General features: G+C 39.5%; 1 protein-coding gene and 1 long non-coding RNA gene across 20 annotated transcripts in view; one reads left to right on the top strand and one right to left on the bottom strand.

Annotated features, from left to right (window-relative positions):
• LOC138423836 (uncharacterized) overlaps positions 1 to 12611 on the top strand; it is a 107710-nt gene extending 95099 nt beyond the window's left edge. The window contains exon 3 of the long non-coding RNA XR_011250471.1: positions 10558 to 12611. This is a non-coding gene — a long non-coding RNA (uncharacterized lncRNA). The remainder of the gene's footprint in view (positions 1 to 10557) is intronic.
• The window catches only part of PLD1 (phospholipase D1), a 284818-nt gene that overhangs the window by 37928 nt on the left and 229501 nt on the right, over positions 1 to 17389 (bottom strand). For 6 of the 19 annotated variants that reach the window (XM_069560071.1, XM_069560080.1, XM_069560148.1 and 3 more), the window contains one exon: positions 11472 to 17083. The exons of the other annotated variants lie outside the window; for them this stretch is intronic. In XM_069560071.1, coding sequence (XP_069416172.1) covers positions 16859 to 17083 — 225 coding nt within the window. In that variant the 3' untranslated portion in view covers positions 11472 to 16858. Of the gene's footprint in view, positions 1 to 11471; positions 17084 to 17389 lie in introns of those variants that run through there. 19 annotated transcript variants of the gene reach the window in all.

Genomic DNA, 17389 nt, shown 5'->3' with positions numbered 1-17389 from the left:
CACTTGACTTCACATTCCAGGATGTCTGGCTCTAGGTGAGTGATCACACCATCATGATTATTTGGGTCATGAAGATCTTTTTTGTACAGTTCTTCTATGTATTCTTGCCACCTCTTCTTAATATCTTCTGCTTCTGTTAGGTCCATACCATTTCTCTGCTTTATTGAGCCCATCTTTGCATGAAATGTTCCCTTGGTATCTCTAATTTTCTTGAGGAGATCTCTGGTCTTTCCCATTCTATTGTTTCCCTCTATTTCTTTGCACTGATCACTGAGCAAAGCTTTCTAATCTCTCCTTGCTATTCTTTGGAACTCTGCATTCAAATGGGTATATCTTTCCTTTTCTCCTTTGCCTTTCACTTCTCTTCTTTTTACAACTATTTGCAAGGCGTCCTCAGACAACCATTTGCCTTTTTGCATTTCTTTTTTTGGGGGATGGTCTTGATCCCTGCCTCCTGTACAATGTCATGAACTTCCGCCTATAGTTCTTCAGGCACTCTGTCTATCAGATCTAGGCCCTTTTCTCTATTTGTCACTTCCACTGTATAATCATAAGGGATTTGATTCAGGTTGTAACTGGATGGTCTAGTGGTTTTCCCTACTTTCTTCAATTTAAGTCTGAATTTGGCAATAAGGAGTTCATGATCTGAGCCACAGTCAGCTCCTGGTCTTGTTTTTGCTGACGGTATAGAGCTTCTCCATCTTTGGCTACAAAGAATATAATCAGTCTGATTTCACTATTGACAATCTGGTGATGTCCTTGTGCAGAGACTTCTCTTGTGTTGTTGGAAGAGGATGTTTGCTACAACTAGTATGTTTTCTTGGCAAAACTCTATTAGACTTTGCCCTGCTTCATTCTGTACTTCAAGGCCAAATTTGCCTGTAACTCCAAGTATTTCTTGACTTCCTACTTTTACATCCCAGTCCCTTATAATGAAAAGGACATCTTTTGGGGGTGTTAGTTCTAGAAGATCTTTTAAGTCTTCATAGAACCCTTCAACTTCAGCTTCTTCAGCATTACTGGTCAGGGCATAGATTTAGATTACCGTGATATTGAATGGTTTGCCTTGGAAATGAACAGAGATCATTCTGTCATTTTTGAGATTGCATCCAATACTGCATTTTGGACTCTTTTGTTGACTATGATGGCTACTCCATTTCTTTTAAGGGATTCCTGCCCACAGCAGTAGATATAATGGTCATCTGAGTTAAATTCACCCATTCCAGTCCATTTTAGTTTGCTGATTCCTAGAATGTTGATGTTCACTCTTGCCATCTCCTGTTTGACCACTTCCAGTTTGCCTTGGACTGCAAGGAGATCCAACCAGTCCATTCTGAAGGAGATCAGCCCTGGGATTTCTCTGGAGGGAATGATGTTGAAGCTGAAACTCCAGGACTTGGCCACCTCATGCGAAGAGTTGACTCATTGGAAAAGACTCTGATGCTGGGAGGGATTGGGGGCAGGAGAAGGGGACGACAGAGGATGAGATGGCTGGATGGCATCACTGACTCGATGGACGTGAGTCTGAGTGAATTCTAGGAGTTGTTGATGGACGGGGAGGCCTGGCGTGCTGATTCATGGGGTTGCAAAGAGTCGGACGTGACTGAGCAACTGAACTGAACTGAACTGAAATGAATTTGCCTTGATTCATGGACCTAACATTACAGGTTCCTATGCAATATTGCTCTTTACAGCATCAGACTTTGCTTCTATCACCAGTCACTTCTGCAACTGGGTGTTGTCATTGCTTTTGCTCCATCTCTTCATTCTTTCTGGAGTTATTTCTCCACTGATCTCAAGTAGCATATTGGGCACCTACTGACCTGGGGAGTTCATCTTTCAGTGTCCTAACTTTTTGCCTTTTCATACTGTTCATGAGGTTCTCAAGGCAAGAATACTGAAGTGGTTTGCGATTCCCTTCTCCAGTGGACCATGTTTTGTCAGAACTCTCCACCATGACCTGTCTGTCTTGGGTCGCCCTACCCGGCATGGCTTATAGTTTCATTAAGTTAGACAAGGCTGTGGTCCATGTGGTCACCTTTGCCATATTCCATTTGCTAGAAGCAAGTCCCAGGTCCACCCACACACAAGGGGAGGGGATTAAAGTTTAGGTCAGAACTTTGACATAAAGAGTTATTTCTTAATAAATATCAGGATGAAAAAATAATTTCTCCAACATGAAACAATTCTAGTAAGAGCTCAAGGGTGTAACTGTATCACCATATCACATCTGTATCACATAGTCTTCATGGGTATGAAAAGTTTCTGTCTATACAGAATACAGGTGACTTTGCTGAGAGTAACAGACATGGTTCAGGGTTTACTGCCTTGAAGCCTGATACTGAAATATTTTTTTAAGTTCAGATTAATGGCAATCATTTTCAAAATGTTTACTTTCTTCTTCAAAGCAACATATTTCAGAGTGAAGTTTAAAGTAGAACAATATCTCAGGATAAAATGGATTATGCTAATTAACTGTTATAACCTCCTATGAGGTAAATATTTGCTTTTATATAGACCTAATTAACTTTCTCTTCCAGTCTCTGAATACTCAGATGCCCTTCACAGCTGTAGGCTCATATGCTTCATTCTGTGTTTGGTCACTTTTAAAGTAGGATTGCCAAGTAAAACACAGAATGATCAATTAAATTTGAATTTCAGATAAACAAAGGTATAATTTTTTAGTGTAATTATATCCATACTTGAGAACAAGTATGCATGAGAAATATTTATTTTAAAAAAGTATTCATTATAAAATTTAACAAAGTGAAAGTGATGTCGCTCAGTCGTGTCCGACTCTTTGCAACCCCATGGACTGTAGCCTACAACGCTTGTCCATCCATGAGATTTTCCAGGCAAGAGTATTGGAGTGGGTTGCCATTTCCTTCTCCAGAGGATATTCGCAACCCAGGGATCGAACCTGGGTCTCCCACATTGTAGGCAGACGCTTTACCATCTGAGCCACCAGGGAAAAGAGGTACCTAATAGAGGCACTGAAAACTATAAAACACTGCTGAAAGAAATTAAAGGTCATCTAAATAAATGGGATTTAGAAATCCCTTGTTCATGGATCAGAAGACATAATATTGTTAACATGGCAATACTCTCAAATTGATCAATTCAATCATAATACCAGCTGGTTCTTCAAAAGAAATTGACAAGCTGATACTAAAATCTGTATGGAAGCACAAGGTACCCCGAATAGCCAATACAATCTTGGAAAAGCACAACAAATCGGAGGACATACACCTTGTAATTTCAAAACCTACTACAAAGCAAGAGTAATCAAGACTGTGATATTGGCATTAAGTATAGACATGTATGTTTACAAAATAAAACTGAAAGTCTATAAATAAACACGAGTCTATGGCAATTAATTTTCAGCATGGATGTGAAAACCGTTCAAATGGGAAAGAATAGTGTTTTCAGTAAATGCTGCTGAAACAACAGGATCAGTTCAGTTCAGTTCAGTCGCTCAGTCGTGTCCGACTCTTTGTGACCCCATGAATCGCAGCACGCCAGGCCTCCCTGTCCATCACCATCTCCCAGAGTTCACTCAAACTCACGTCCATCAAGTCGGTGATGCCATCCAGCCATCTCATCCTCGGTCGTCCCCTTCTCCTCCTGCCCCCAATCCCTCCCAGCATCAGAGTCTTTTCCAATGAGTCAACTCTTCACATGAGGTGGCCAAAGTTTCAGCTTTAACATCATTCCTTCCACAACAGGATAGTCACATATAAAATAATGAAGTTGAACTCTTACTTCACACTATATAAAAAAATTAACCCTAAATTGATCAAAGACCTAAATAGAAAAGTCAGAATCACAAAACTCTTGGAAAAATACATCAGGGTTAATTTTTGTGACCTTGGATTTAGCAACAGATTCTCAGATACATCACCAAAAGCACAAGCAACAAAAACAAAAAGATAAATTGGGCTTCATCAAAATTAAAAGTTCTGTGGTATAAAGGATACTAGGAACAAAGAGAAAAGACAGACCACATAATAGGAAAAAATATTTGAAAATCGTATATCTAACAAGGAACTTCTGTATTGATTATGTAAAGAGTTCTTAAACTCAATATCAAAAAGACAAACCAATAAAAAAGGGGCAAAGGATCTGAGTAGACATTTCTCCAAAGAAGATAGGCAAATGGCCAAAGAGCACATTAGCCTTCAGGACAGGGCAAATGAAATCCCCAAGGAGATGCTACTCCACACCAACTAGGATGACTATAATAAAAATACCAGATAGAACAAGTCTTGGTGAGGATATTGAACCATCATACATGGTGACAGAAATGAAAAACAGTCTGGCAGTTCCCCCCAAAGTAAAAGAGTTACCTTCCGATCCAGCAATTTCACTTCCAGATATGGACTTAAGAGAAATGAAAACATATGTCCACACTGAAACTTGTGGGCAAGTGTTTATATCAGCCTTATTCATAAAAATAACAGACGTCAACAACCCAAATGTATGTTAATTGATGAATGGCTGAACAAAATTTGTTATTTCCACCTAAGGCAATACTGGTGGTAATGGTTTAGTCATTAAGTTATGTCCAACTCATCTGACACCATGGACTGTATCCCACCAGGCTCCTCTTTCCATGGGATTTTCCAGGCAAGAATACTGGTGTGGTTGCCATTTCCTTCTCCAGGAGATCTTCCCTGACCCAGGGATCAAACCCGTGTCTCCTGAATTGCAGGTGGAGCGTTTACTATCTGACTTACCGGAGAAGCCCTGTTTAGACCCTACCCATGTCATTTAATCTCTCAGTTCTCTGCTCCAGAAAATGCAAACAAATGACAACTGCTCTGATCTTGCTGCTGCTGCTGCTGTTAAGTCGCTTGAGTCATGTCCGACTCTGTGCGACCCCATAGATGGCAACCCACTAAGCTCCTCTGTCCCTGGGATTCTCCAGGCAAAAATACTGGAGTGGGTTGCCATGATGAGCATCTATTCTGAGATCATACCTGGAAATACTTTAAGTTCTTTGGAGAAGGGAGGACCTTTTTTGGTCTTATTGGTCTTCTGTAGATTTACCTGGTCAATATCTGTTATGTGTCCCTCGTGTGATCTGATGAAGGAAGGCCCTGAAGTGGTGAATGAAATAGTAGCATAGTCAATGGAGAAGATACCCACATATTCACCCCATATCATCTCAGGACCAAACTTTTTCCTTGCCCAGACTCCTTGCTATAGAGTAGAAGAGATACATTTACCATAGAAAATTCAGGGTACTCGGGTCTAGTGCATGCTGTCCGGAACTGCCAGGTCCAAAGCAGTAACCCTGAATCTATTTCTGGCCCTAGGTACATGCTTTATATTATATATGGCCTTTTACCATTTTTAGGCACTTTCATTGATTGACTTATGTATTCTTTACTACAAGTCTTACCTTCAACAGTGAAATCAGAAGCTTTGCTTATGATGGATGTTCAATTAGTAATTATCTATCTTTCACTCCTCCAAATTTCCATTCCTAACTATAAATCTCCAGAGAGATCAAGCAAGGCACACACACAAGTCTATTAGTCTTGCTTGAAGTATACCGGTTTTAGTGACATCGGGGAAGGGGATAAATTGGTGGTCCCTTGACTGGCATTTCTTAGGTCAGACACAGGGATCCCGAGCACCCAATGAGGATTTTTGCAAGTGCAGGAAGGTAATGTACATCTTCTAGGTAGCAGAGTTATTACAAATAATCTCCACCAGAGGCAGGTTTCCCATAGGAGGCTATTAATGGTCCATCATATGCTTATCTTAGCATAGGAATGAAGGGTGAAGAATTAAATTGAAGTAGTTTGCTTTGGGGCTCATGTATGGTTCAGTAATTTATTTCGCTGGTCTATGTGATGGGAGAAACTCTCAAGGCCTTTGCTTTCCCCTCAGACTCTCAATACTCATCTGTATTTCACTTTGGATGATAGTCGCTACATTTGTGCTGAACAGCATTTTTGCGTCAATAAATAAAAAATGGCAGTGATAAGTTTCTCTCTTTCTTTTTATTTTTCCTAGTGAAACGTGAACACTTGGTTCCCCACTGTATTGCTATTATCCATGATCCTTAATCTTTTATTTGATATGCAGCCATGTCTTCATGTGTGAAGAATTCAAGGGTCGCAGACCAGCAGAAGCAGAAAGAATACTTAACATGTAAATGTTTCATGCAGTATAATGTCAGAGTTGTTACTAATGACCATTTTCTATTTGCAATACAACATTCCTTTCAGAGACCACCACATTTGTTGTAGCTTTTTCTGACCTATGAAAGCTTCAAAGAGAATGCTTCTGCCATCTATACCTCTTTGACTTCTAAAAACGGCCAGGTATCTTACTAATATACATGTTATTTCACACATACATCTTAAAAAATGAAATCAGGTAAAACAGGGCTCACTGCTTACAACAATAGAGAGAAGAGTCGAGGTCGGCTTAAGTTAACAACAAAAACACCATGGCTTATTTGAAATTTGGGATCCTGAATACAAGGGGCTCCTTTTTCAGGGGGTAAACCTAGTGTCATTTTCCCTTTTATGAGTGGCATTTGACAACCATTTGACAATTCTTATAATAGAACTCAGTGTGGATATGCATACAAGAAGCTTTCGGATTCTTGCATGTGTGGGAAGGTAATGTACATCTTCTAGGTAGCAGAATTATCACACAGGTAATCAACTCAGGGAAAGAACAGAGAAAAACCAAATATCTATCTGGGAAACAAGAAGTCTGGGAAAAAATAGAAATACATGGCATTAGGAAGTGTTCTAATCTCATTCTTTTGCATGTATCTGTCCAGTTTTCCTAGCACCTCTTATTGAAGAGGCTGTCTTTGCCCCATTGTATATTCTTACCTCGTTTGTCAAAAATAAGGTACTCATAGGTGCATGGGGTTATCTCTGGGCTCTCTATCTTGTTCCATAAACTCAAAATGGATTAAAGACCTAAATGTAAGACCAGAAACTATAAGACTCTTAGAGGAAAACCTAGGCAGAATACTCGATGACATAAATCAAAGCAAGATCCTCTTTGACCCATCTCCTAGAGTAATAGAAATAAAAACAAAAATAAACAAGTGGGACCTAATTAAACTTAAAAGCTTTTGTACAGCAAAGGAAACTACAAACAACTCTCAGAATGGGAGAAAATAATAGCAAAGGAAACAGCTGACAAAGAATTAATTTCCAAAATAAACAAGCAGCTCATACAACTCAATACCAGAAAAATAAACTACTCAATCAAAAAGTGGGGAAAAGACCTAAACAGTCATTTCTCCAAAGAAGACATACAGATGGCTAACGGACACGTGAAAAGATGCTCAACATTGCTCATCATTAGAGAAATGCAAATCAAAACTATGAGAGACCACCTCATATCAGTCAGAATGGCCATCATCAAAAAGTCTACAGTCTACAAACAAATGCTGGAAAGGGTGTGGAGGAAAGGGACCCCTCTTGCGTTGCTGGCGGGAATGTAAATTGATATAGCCACTATGGAAGATGGTATGGAGATTACTTAAGAAACTAGGAATAAAACCACTATAAGACCCAGCAATCCCACTTCTAGGCATATACCCCGAGGAAATAAAAATTGAAAAAGACACATGTACCCCAATGTTCACTGCAGCACTGTTTACAATAGCTAGAATATGGAAGCAACCTAGATGCCCTCCGACAGATGAATGGATAAAGAAGTTGTGGTACATATATACAATGGAAACTACCCAGCCAGAAGAAGGAACACATTTGAGTCAGGTCTAGTGAGGTGGACAATCCTAGAGCTTATTATACAGAGTGAAGTAAGTCAGAAAGAAAAATATAAATATTATACACTGATGCATATATATGGAATCTAGAAAGATGGTACTGAGGAATTTTATTTTCAGGGCAGCAATGGAGAGACAGACAGAGAACAGACCTATGGTCATGGGAGGAGGGGAGGAGGGAGAGGGTGAGATGTATGGAGAGAGTAACATGGAAAGTTACATTACCATATGTAAAATAGATAGCCAGTGGGAATTTGCTGTATGACTCAGGGAACTCAATCAGGGCCTCTGTGACAATCTGGAAGGGTGGGATGAGGAGGAAGGTTCGGGAGGGAGGGGACATGGGTGTACCTATGCCTGATTCATGTTGATGTTTGACAGAAAACAACAAAATTCTGTAATGCGATTATCCTTCAATTAAAAACAAATAAAAAAGTATAATAGTTGATGTTTATGGTGTCGAGCCACCAATATGACCCCAGTGACCCCACCTCCCAGTACTCATGCTGTATATATATATGGTCCCTGACTTAATGATGGTTTGACTTAAAACTTTTGAAGGGATAAGTATGCAATAGAAACTATACTTCAGATGTAAAATTTTATCTTTTCCCAGGCTCAGAACATGCAGTGCAATACTCTGTGGTACTGGGTAGTGGTGGCAAGCCCATAGCTTCCAGCATCACAATCACAAAGGTAAACAACTGACGCTATTACAACCATTGTGTACCCATACAACCATACAGAAGTTCTTCACTTGTGGTATAATATTCAGTAAATTACATGAGGTATTCAACAGTTTATTTTGAAATAGGCTTTATGTTGATGTTGCCTAACTATAGACTAATGTAAGTGTTCTGAGCGCATTTAAGGTAGGCTAGGCTAATGCGTTTGGTAGGTTAGGCATACTAAATACATTTTCGATTTAACAATATTTTCAATTTAGAAGTGGGTTTGTTGGGGCATAACCACATCATAAGTCAAGGAAGATCTCTAGTCTTCTCCCACTCTGAACAGCGCCGACTGGTGTAATCAATAGGATAGTGTTGTAATGATGGTTTGTGACTTCCAATACTAGGTCATAAAAGACATATGTTTTCTGCTTAGTTTTCTCTCGGATCACTCGTTCTGAAGGAAGCTAACTGCCATATTGTGAGGCTACTCAAGCAGCCCTATGGTATGAGTATTTTCACGGCAGCATGTACGTGGTGCTGGGTAGCTGGAGGTAACCTGGGGTCAGTTTGTGGGAAAGTGATGGATGAAATGTGATGATTGCGTAACAGTTAAGCTCTATGATTAAATGCAAGAGGTCGGACCTGCATACATCAACATACCTAAGTATTAAAATTAGTGCTTTCCCAGAAATAATATTATTTATATAAATAAAAATTCCTCAAACAAGAGTACACATTTTACAAGAATACATTCAAGTAAAAAGATACACAAAAATACATTAAAATGATTAATACTGATCACTGCAAGGAGGAGAAAATGAATGGAATGTATAGATTAAAATAAGTAACAAATGAGTTAAACAAGAGAGGGAGTCTTAATGGACCTTGGACTGAGGAATGTGATTTACTCAGTATTCTGTACTAGAAGTTGAGATTTAAAATTAAAGAAAAAAAAAAAACTGGAAAAAAAATCCAGAGTTTCAAAAGAAAGAGCATATGAAAGTGTGATAGAAAGGAGTAGCGCACAGTGACATCTCACACCAATTTCAAACAAAAAGGCATCTATGATCCGGGGCTGGGCTGTTCTGGGCCTAAGAGCAGGTAATTAGCAGGGTGAGGGAAAGATAATTTAAGCAGCCAATCAGGAACTTCCTGACTTTAAATTTTGCCATTTGCAGCCACATGAATGGAAGGTATTATGGTAAGTGAAATAAATCAGACAACAAACACAAATGGAATCTAAAATATACAACAAACTCGTGAATGAAACAAAAAAGAAGTAGACTCGCAGATACAGAGAAAAAACTAGAAGTTACCAATGGGGAGGGAACGGAGGGGCAATAGGGATGGGGGATTTAAAAACGGGGGGCTTATTATGAGGTTATATGAAATCATGTATATGGAAATTTTGAAAATTGTAAGCACTATAGAATTTAATTTACTGAATTTCATTCAATAAAAACATACATAAGTTTAAAAAATCTTAGTATGACGGGAAGGAAATCCAAGACAGAGGGGATATATGTGTACATTTAGCTGATTCACTTTGTTGTAGAACCGAAACTAACACAGTGTTGTAAAGCAACTGTACTTCAAAAAAAACTTTAAAAAAAAAGTCTTAGTGGGATAAGCAAAATGTGGGGAAAAAAAATTTTCTGATTTTATCTTTTACCTTAGTGTCCCCTTCTCTTTATCTAGAGAATGCATGGTAATGCAAAATTTCTTATGAATGAAGACTTGTTATGAAAAAGAGGCTCAGAAAATGTCTTTATGTTAAAAGACTTTTTAAAAGTGCCGCTCCTGTTTTTATTTCTCATAAATCAGCAAATGTTTGCCCACTGAGTTATCTGGTGCAATTCTAAACCCACCTTTTGACCTACTTACTGTCTAGAAAGTGAATAGCCAAATATCATTGGAAAACCTATTTAATTTTCTTTAATCTTTCAAATGTGATTTTCACGATGTTTAAAGATTCCATTATCACAGCTCAGACTGTATTTTAAAAGTTATTGAGACTTTGTAAATATAAAGAGGAATTTAGAAATCTACTTCTTACCCCCTCCACTCTAACATAAAACAACTCAATTCTTTATGTTCTCACCCTCTTTACAGATTGGCCTGATGAATCTCACATACCATGAGCAAAGAAAGCTTTCAAATCACTTTCCACACGACCTGAACAATATACTACCCATTGTGACAAGCCCTACGTGAAGTATGAAGAAAGAAGACCCTTGTCTTCAAAGAAATTACAAGCTTCTAGAGTAAGAATTACTATATTATGAAAGCAAATCCACAGGCCCATTCTAGGGGGCACTGTTGATGCCTCACCACACAGGCTGTCCCCCTACCTCTGAGGTCACCAGTGCTGCAGAGGGCAGGTCTCCATGCTACAGTTTTGCCTCTGATGGGTTTCTCTCTGCCTCTCTACTCGCTCTCTCAGACCCATGTGGAGAAGTAGAGATAGTTATTGCTCAGACATCTAATGTGTCTGGAGCTTAGAAGGCAGAGCAGGGCTGCAGGCAAGCAGAGAGATGGCAGGGAAACCATCGAATCTGAGTGGAATGGGAAGAACAAGCCAGACCCTGAAGAAGTGAAACGGAGAGAGAGGAGCCCAGGATGAATCTACAAATGTGAGCAGTCCCCTGGAAGCCAAAGAGAGCTTGCAAGACGCCTAGTAGAGATAAAGGCTGAGGGTGTCCTTGTTGGAAAAGTCAGTGGGGTACAAAAATAGACAAAACTAATCTCTGTTTCAAAACCTAGGGAAAGTGGTCGGCTTTCAGGGAATAGGTAGTAACTGAAAGAGGAGGGGGCAAAAGGGCAGCTTCTGTTTCTTTCTCTTTCTGGGTGCTGCTGAGACTTGTGCATGAAGCTTGTGAGAAGGACTGGGAACGGCAGGGGATGCTGGGGCTCTGACACCTGCTCCAGGGTGACACTTCTGTCTCCAGCTCAGACCTACATTGTGCTGGCTCTAAAAACCTGATGTGCAGAAGAAGGAATCTTCTTTTCAAAGAGAGGGACACTGCTGATTTCACACTTTTAATTGCTTAATTAATGAATATTTACATTTTAAAAGTCAGTTAAGGGAGTCGGCATTGAAAGCACTGACTGTGAGGCAGAGAATGGATACATGTATCATTTCCATGGCTTTACAGAAGGAAAATCCAGGGAGACTGAGTTTCTTGAGTTCACAATTGTCATTCTGAATACAAACCGTTAGGTCTATCCATCCTCATTGAACACTTTAGTTAAAAACATTATCAACAGTGCTTCATATTGAGTGCTTAGCTGGGAGGAGATTGCATGAGTTGACAATAACTCTTTCAGAACCAAAACTCATATGACTTTTCATTCCTGAAAGAACTTGACCTTGTTACCATTATTCTATTATAGAATGCTGGCTCTGGGATAGGGAAGAGTTGAAAACCTTGCTCATGGAAGAGAATAAAACTCACCCAAATCTGTTTGGTTGAGGTATTCTAACTGGACATTCTCTGCTCTCTCTGGAGGAAGGATCAGTAAACATTTCTTAAGGATAGCTAGTAGTTTGGATTTGCAGATCATTTGGTCATGAGGCATGTAAACAAATGGACATGGCTGCAATCAAGTAAAACTTTATTTACAGACACAGGAGGCTCAGTCTTAGTTTGCCAAAGCCTGTCGTAAGGGTGAGGCTAGGGGCCTGAGCTCTGTCCAGAATACCTGAATGTTCTGAATGGGTGAATGTTCATCAGTATGTATTTGGTTTTCGTGTCAGAGACATGTGCTCCAACTACAACACTCTAGTATGAATTTTTAGAATGATTGAGGAAGAGTATCAGTATTTTTGACCCAGACCATTTTATGTGATGAATCCAAGTGGAATATACCTTAGGAGAACAGGATGATATATTTCCCAGTGTTGAGCAGAAGTAGGACAACATTCACTTAAGTGCCTGTATCTAGAATAAAGTTAACAATTGAGTTGCTGGAGATAGAAAAGAGTATTTAAGCCTACATGTTGGTTGGACGGCCATCCCAGTCTCTGACTTTAAAACGTAAAAGTTTAAAATGATTAGTGTGACAAATTTTCATTTATTTTAGATTAACTTTTTGTTTTTAAGTTAAAATTTAAAACTGATATAAAGGAAAAAATAAGATAACCTATAATAAATTCAGTCACAGCATTTTTGTTTCCTTTAATGAATCCTTCTAATCTGAAGTCAAACCTAGTAATATATCACATGTGAATTAAATGCCATTAGGCATTTGTGATGGTATCTGCCTCCCCTAAACATAAGGCAAATCCATTGATTCTTCACCTGCAACTTTTTGATAGATGGTGAATTCCTTTTCCAGTGAATTTCTAGATTCAAGAATTTCTCAAGGCCTATGCCTGGTAATTTGGCCACCTGATGCGAAGAACTGACTCATTTGAAAAGACCCTGATGCTGGGAAAGATTGAGGGTGGGAGGAGAAGGGGATGACAGAGGATGAGATGGTTGGATGGCATCACCGACTCAATGGACATGAATTTGGGTAAACTCCAGGAGTTGGTGATGGATAGGGAGGCCTGACGTGCTGCAGTCCATGGGGTCGCAAAGAGTCAGACACAACTCAGGGACTGAAATGAACTGATGCCTGGTAAAATGCATTTTAAACCTCCAAATTGCCAGTATTAATTGACCTCAGAGGATTCCTAAGCACACTACAAATCCTATAACATTTGCTCATTTCATAATGAGAGAATAGAGAGGGGTGAGACGACATGAAGAGTCCTCTTCAGCCCCTCTCCAGAGGGTGACAGGCATCTGAGAATGCTCACGTGCTGCATCAGATCAGAAATGTCAAAAAGAACCACTACCTCTGTTAAAAAATAGTAGTATTTTGTCAACCACTTGAAAGTGTGAGTTAAACTGAAAATTTATTATAGAGGCCTCATGGTTTTTTTCTTTTTTCCCCAGAAAGCTCTTTCTTGCCCTCTAAAATGGCTTCCATAATAAGGAAGGGCTCTGGATGGGGCCAGTGGTCGAAAGAATAAGGAATGAGGAGAGGCAGAAAGAAGTGCAGGGTCTTCATAATGTCTATAAAGCCTGTGCTGCCTGTTATCTTACATCTGCTACAAAAGGTTTCCTGGCTTGCTGTTTTCATCTGGAAGACTGTTAATTCACAATATATTACATTTTCCCATTATTACATAAGAGGTTAACTACTTACGTTTTTGATTACCTAGAGATAAAATTTTTTTTCCAAAGATGCTATTAAAATAAAATAAATGTTTTGTTTTACAATATGTCACTCAATTATCTAATGACCAGCTCTCCAAGCCCTTCTGTGATGCTTTACAGCTGAAAAAGAAGACAGTCCCATTGGAGGGTGAGTCACCAAGTGGATACCTGTTCCAGAGCAAACGCCTGCGCCTGACCTGCTGTGCTGAGTGTCCTCCAATGACTAAGCTTGGCCAGCATGAATAGCTTTAATAGGCCATGACCACTTTCTACCCTTCACCTCTTATAATCACAGATTTTTTTTTTCCCTTCTTGAAAGCAAATATTATTACATGGATTATCAGAATCTCAGGTACAGCACTTAAAGGCTATAATTACCTTTTGTAATTTCAAAACATTATAGTCAATTTAAAATGTTGTACAGATTCGTAATAGTTTTTCAAGATGCAAAATCCCTTGCATTCTAAAGTTTATATCAGACACTGCAATGTTAAAGTATTTGAACTTCTAGTAGGTAGTAATGGTGTCAGAGAACAATGGGTAATTAGGTCTAACCTCTTGTGTGCACAGCCTATGCAATTTTTACAGAATGGGGCACTATGTAAACTGCCACTGCACAGCAAGGAATTGTGGCACTGAACTTCCCATAAAATATACCCAAATAAATCTTGTAGCCCCTCTATTTGCAGATAAACATCTTGCCTTTGAGAAGATTCAGTAGAAAAGAACCTTGCTAACAGTTTCTTTAGCAATAGCAGGAAGATTTCTTGTCTGAGACTCCGTAAGGTTTTCATTTCATTAAATCTCTCCTCCATCTCCTTTATTCATCCAGCAAACATGTACTGAGCACCTCCTATGAACCAGGTTCTGTTTCAAGCTCTGGAGATAACGTTATGAACAAAACACAGGAAAGTCCCTGCCCCGTGGAGCTTCCATTCTAGTTGAGGGAGACGGACAAGCACATAAATCCGTAAGATCACAGGGTTCAAAATAGTTTAGAGACATCCTCTCTGAAATCTATTGCATCTCCTCATTGTGGGGCAGTGATGAGTGAAATGAGAGGCCAGTAGTGGACTGCAGCAATGTCATTAGTCCTAATGGGTGAACTTCAGTGAGCCCATCAACTAACAAGGGTCTCAGTTTCCTCAGCTATAAAATGGGGAGAGGTTGTATTACGTGCTTTTTTTTTTTTCCAAAGAGAAAGGGCCCGTTCAAGAGCCAGTTGTTTGACTCTTCTACATTTAAAAAGAAAATATGAGAAATCCTTAGGTATTCCACATACACTCAACACTTTAAATGCCAATCTAAACTTCATAAATAGCAAATGTCTTATTTATGACAGCTATAGAATGAAGCCATTTTTTCATCTTCAGCCACCATAAAAGCATATTAATTTCCATTGTTGTTTACACAGTCTCACCTCATTTGTAAAACTCTCTTGTGGGTATGTAACACTGTCTCTTTCCTGCGAACTGACTTTATGCTGTTTCACTGGCTTTATGTTCCTATTTAATCTTTTCCACTGGACTATCAGCTCTATGAAACAGGTATGGGTCCTTACTTCTTTGGACAGGATTCTGTCCGGTAACCCATAAAGGTGTAATTATTGCACCCAGTGTAAGTGTGAAAGTGAAAGTGTTAGTCACTCAGTCGTGTCCTACTCTTTGTGACCCCATGGACTATAGTCTGCCAGGCTCCTCTGTCCGTGGGATTCTCCAGGCAAGAATATTGAAGTGGGCTGCCATTCCCTTCTCTCATGGATCTTCCTGACCCAGGCATCGAACCCAGATCACATGCATTGCAGGCAGATTCTTTACTGTCTGAGTCACCAGGGAAGCCCCATCTATACCATAATTTATGGCCTGTTGGGAACCCATGTTAGTTCTTCAAGTTGTAAGAGTAGTTCTGCTTAATAAAACTGGAGCTATGGGGTATCAAAGGGTATGTTAACATCCAAAAAGGAGAAATGTATTTCCTGAACAATTCACAGATGAGGATAGTGTGAATTAATAAATAATCCTAACCTCTTTGGAACTCTAGTGGAATGTTAATGCTTATTTAATAATGCAAGAGATGGTACATGTATTTTACAATCAATTTTTCTTCTAGAAAGTAGCATAGCTGGAGAGCTGAATATCAAATAAGGCTGGGCTCATACTCATTCACTTGGCATGAGTTATGAAGCCCCTGATTCTCTTGAAAGACAAGTTGTATTTTCTGGTTTTATTTTGAAATGTGGAAACTCCAATTTCAATCAATCTGGCAGCTAAGGATGGCAGGAAATTTTACAGGACTGTAAGAAATGTTCTTTCCTTATCTGAATCTGATTCCCACCAACATGTTGGTGATTTCTGAAGGCTATATGCTCTGTCTTTGAGTTTTATGGGTTGCTGTGTAATCAAATATCCTACACATGTTTTCAAATCTGATCCGGTGGGCCCTATCATAAGGACACATCTTGTCGGTGCCTTTGGAGGTAAAGTGAAATCTCTGCTGTAATAACCAAATTTAATTCTTTCCTGTTGCTCTGTCGTGTCAAGATACACACCAACAATATTATCAAAAGTACCTAACATGGGCTGCTATATAGACTAAGGTCTGTCCAGCCCTTTCAGTCACTGGAAAGGAAGAAGGACCACATCCTTGGTTGGGCACACACCACGACTCTAGGACCAGATGGGCAGAGCATCCCATGGAACCTTTAAGAATCTCAGAGCAGCATCACAACATCTTATAGCAATAAACACTGTCAAACAGAACCTGTATGGATACAAGGTCCAGCAAACAACAGCTGCATGTGTGAGGATCAGAGGAAATTAAGGAGGTTCAGACAACTTTTGGCAACATAGATCAGTTACAGATAAATTCTTGTTAGCAAAGAAAATGCACTTTGGTATACATCACGGAATTGAAACACGTGTTGACATCACGGAATTGAAATATGTGTTGACGCTGTTGGGTATATGCTACCTAAGAATGCAGTCCCTTTTTCACAAGGAGAGGCATGAGGAATTATAAAGCCATGCCGATGTTCACTGTCCTTACATCAGTATGACGGCAGCCCTTCCAAGTTAACCCAAAAAGTTGCAATCCAAGGGGTGGATGTGTGCTCTGGGTCTGGGTCTGTCTGTTGGGTCTCCAGAAAGTCCGAATGTGACGTGTACTCTTCCAAGTGGAAGTCTCGGAGCTGCGAACAAGCACAACGCTTAAGTCCAGACCTCCATGGGCACCATGGCTTCCTTGGTTCCAACAGAAGGCAGTAGGTTCTCTTCAGATAAGAAATAAAAGGGGAATTGCACCAAGAACCCACGGATCTTTTTCAGTTCTTCCTCAGCTCTAATGGGATCCTCCTTTGCTAATACGGGCTTGCTTATAAAGTCTCTCAGCTGAATTAAATTGTGTACTTCATCATTGGGAAGGCACCGGAACACCTGATTAAAATGCAAATAGGAAACTGAGTGATAAGTTTAAAAGAAAGCATATCCCCTTTCTGGAAAATACTCATTCTGACAGACAAAGCCTATGTTTTATGAAACATATATTAGTTTTATGTTATATCACAGACCTGATTGAAGGGTTGTTTCTTTTATTTGCTACAGAGAATCCTACGTTTGCTTCCATCAAAAAAAAAAAAAAATCATAGAGGACTTTCTTGGTGGTTCAGGGGTTGAGACTCTGAGTTTCCATGCAGGGGGCATGGGCTCAATTCCTAGCTGGAGAAGTTCTACATACCATGC

Source organism: Ovis canadensis, chromosome 1, assembly GCF_042477335.2.
Source record: "Ovis canadensis isolate MfBH-ARS-UI-01 breed Bighorn chromosome 1, ARS-UI_OviCan_v2, whole genome shotgun sequence".
Classification (NCBI taxonomy): domain Eukaryota; kingdom Metazoa; phylum Chordata; class Mammalia; order Artiodactyla; family Bovidae; genus Ovis; species Ovis canadensis.
Note: the sequence above shows the minus strand (reverse complement) of the source record. Positions and strands in the feature narration are given on the sequence as shown.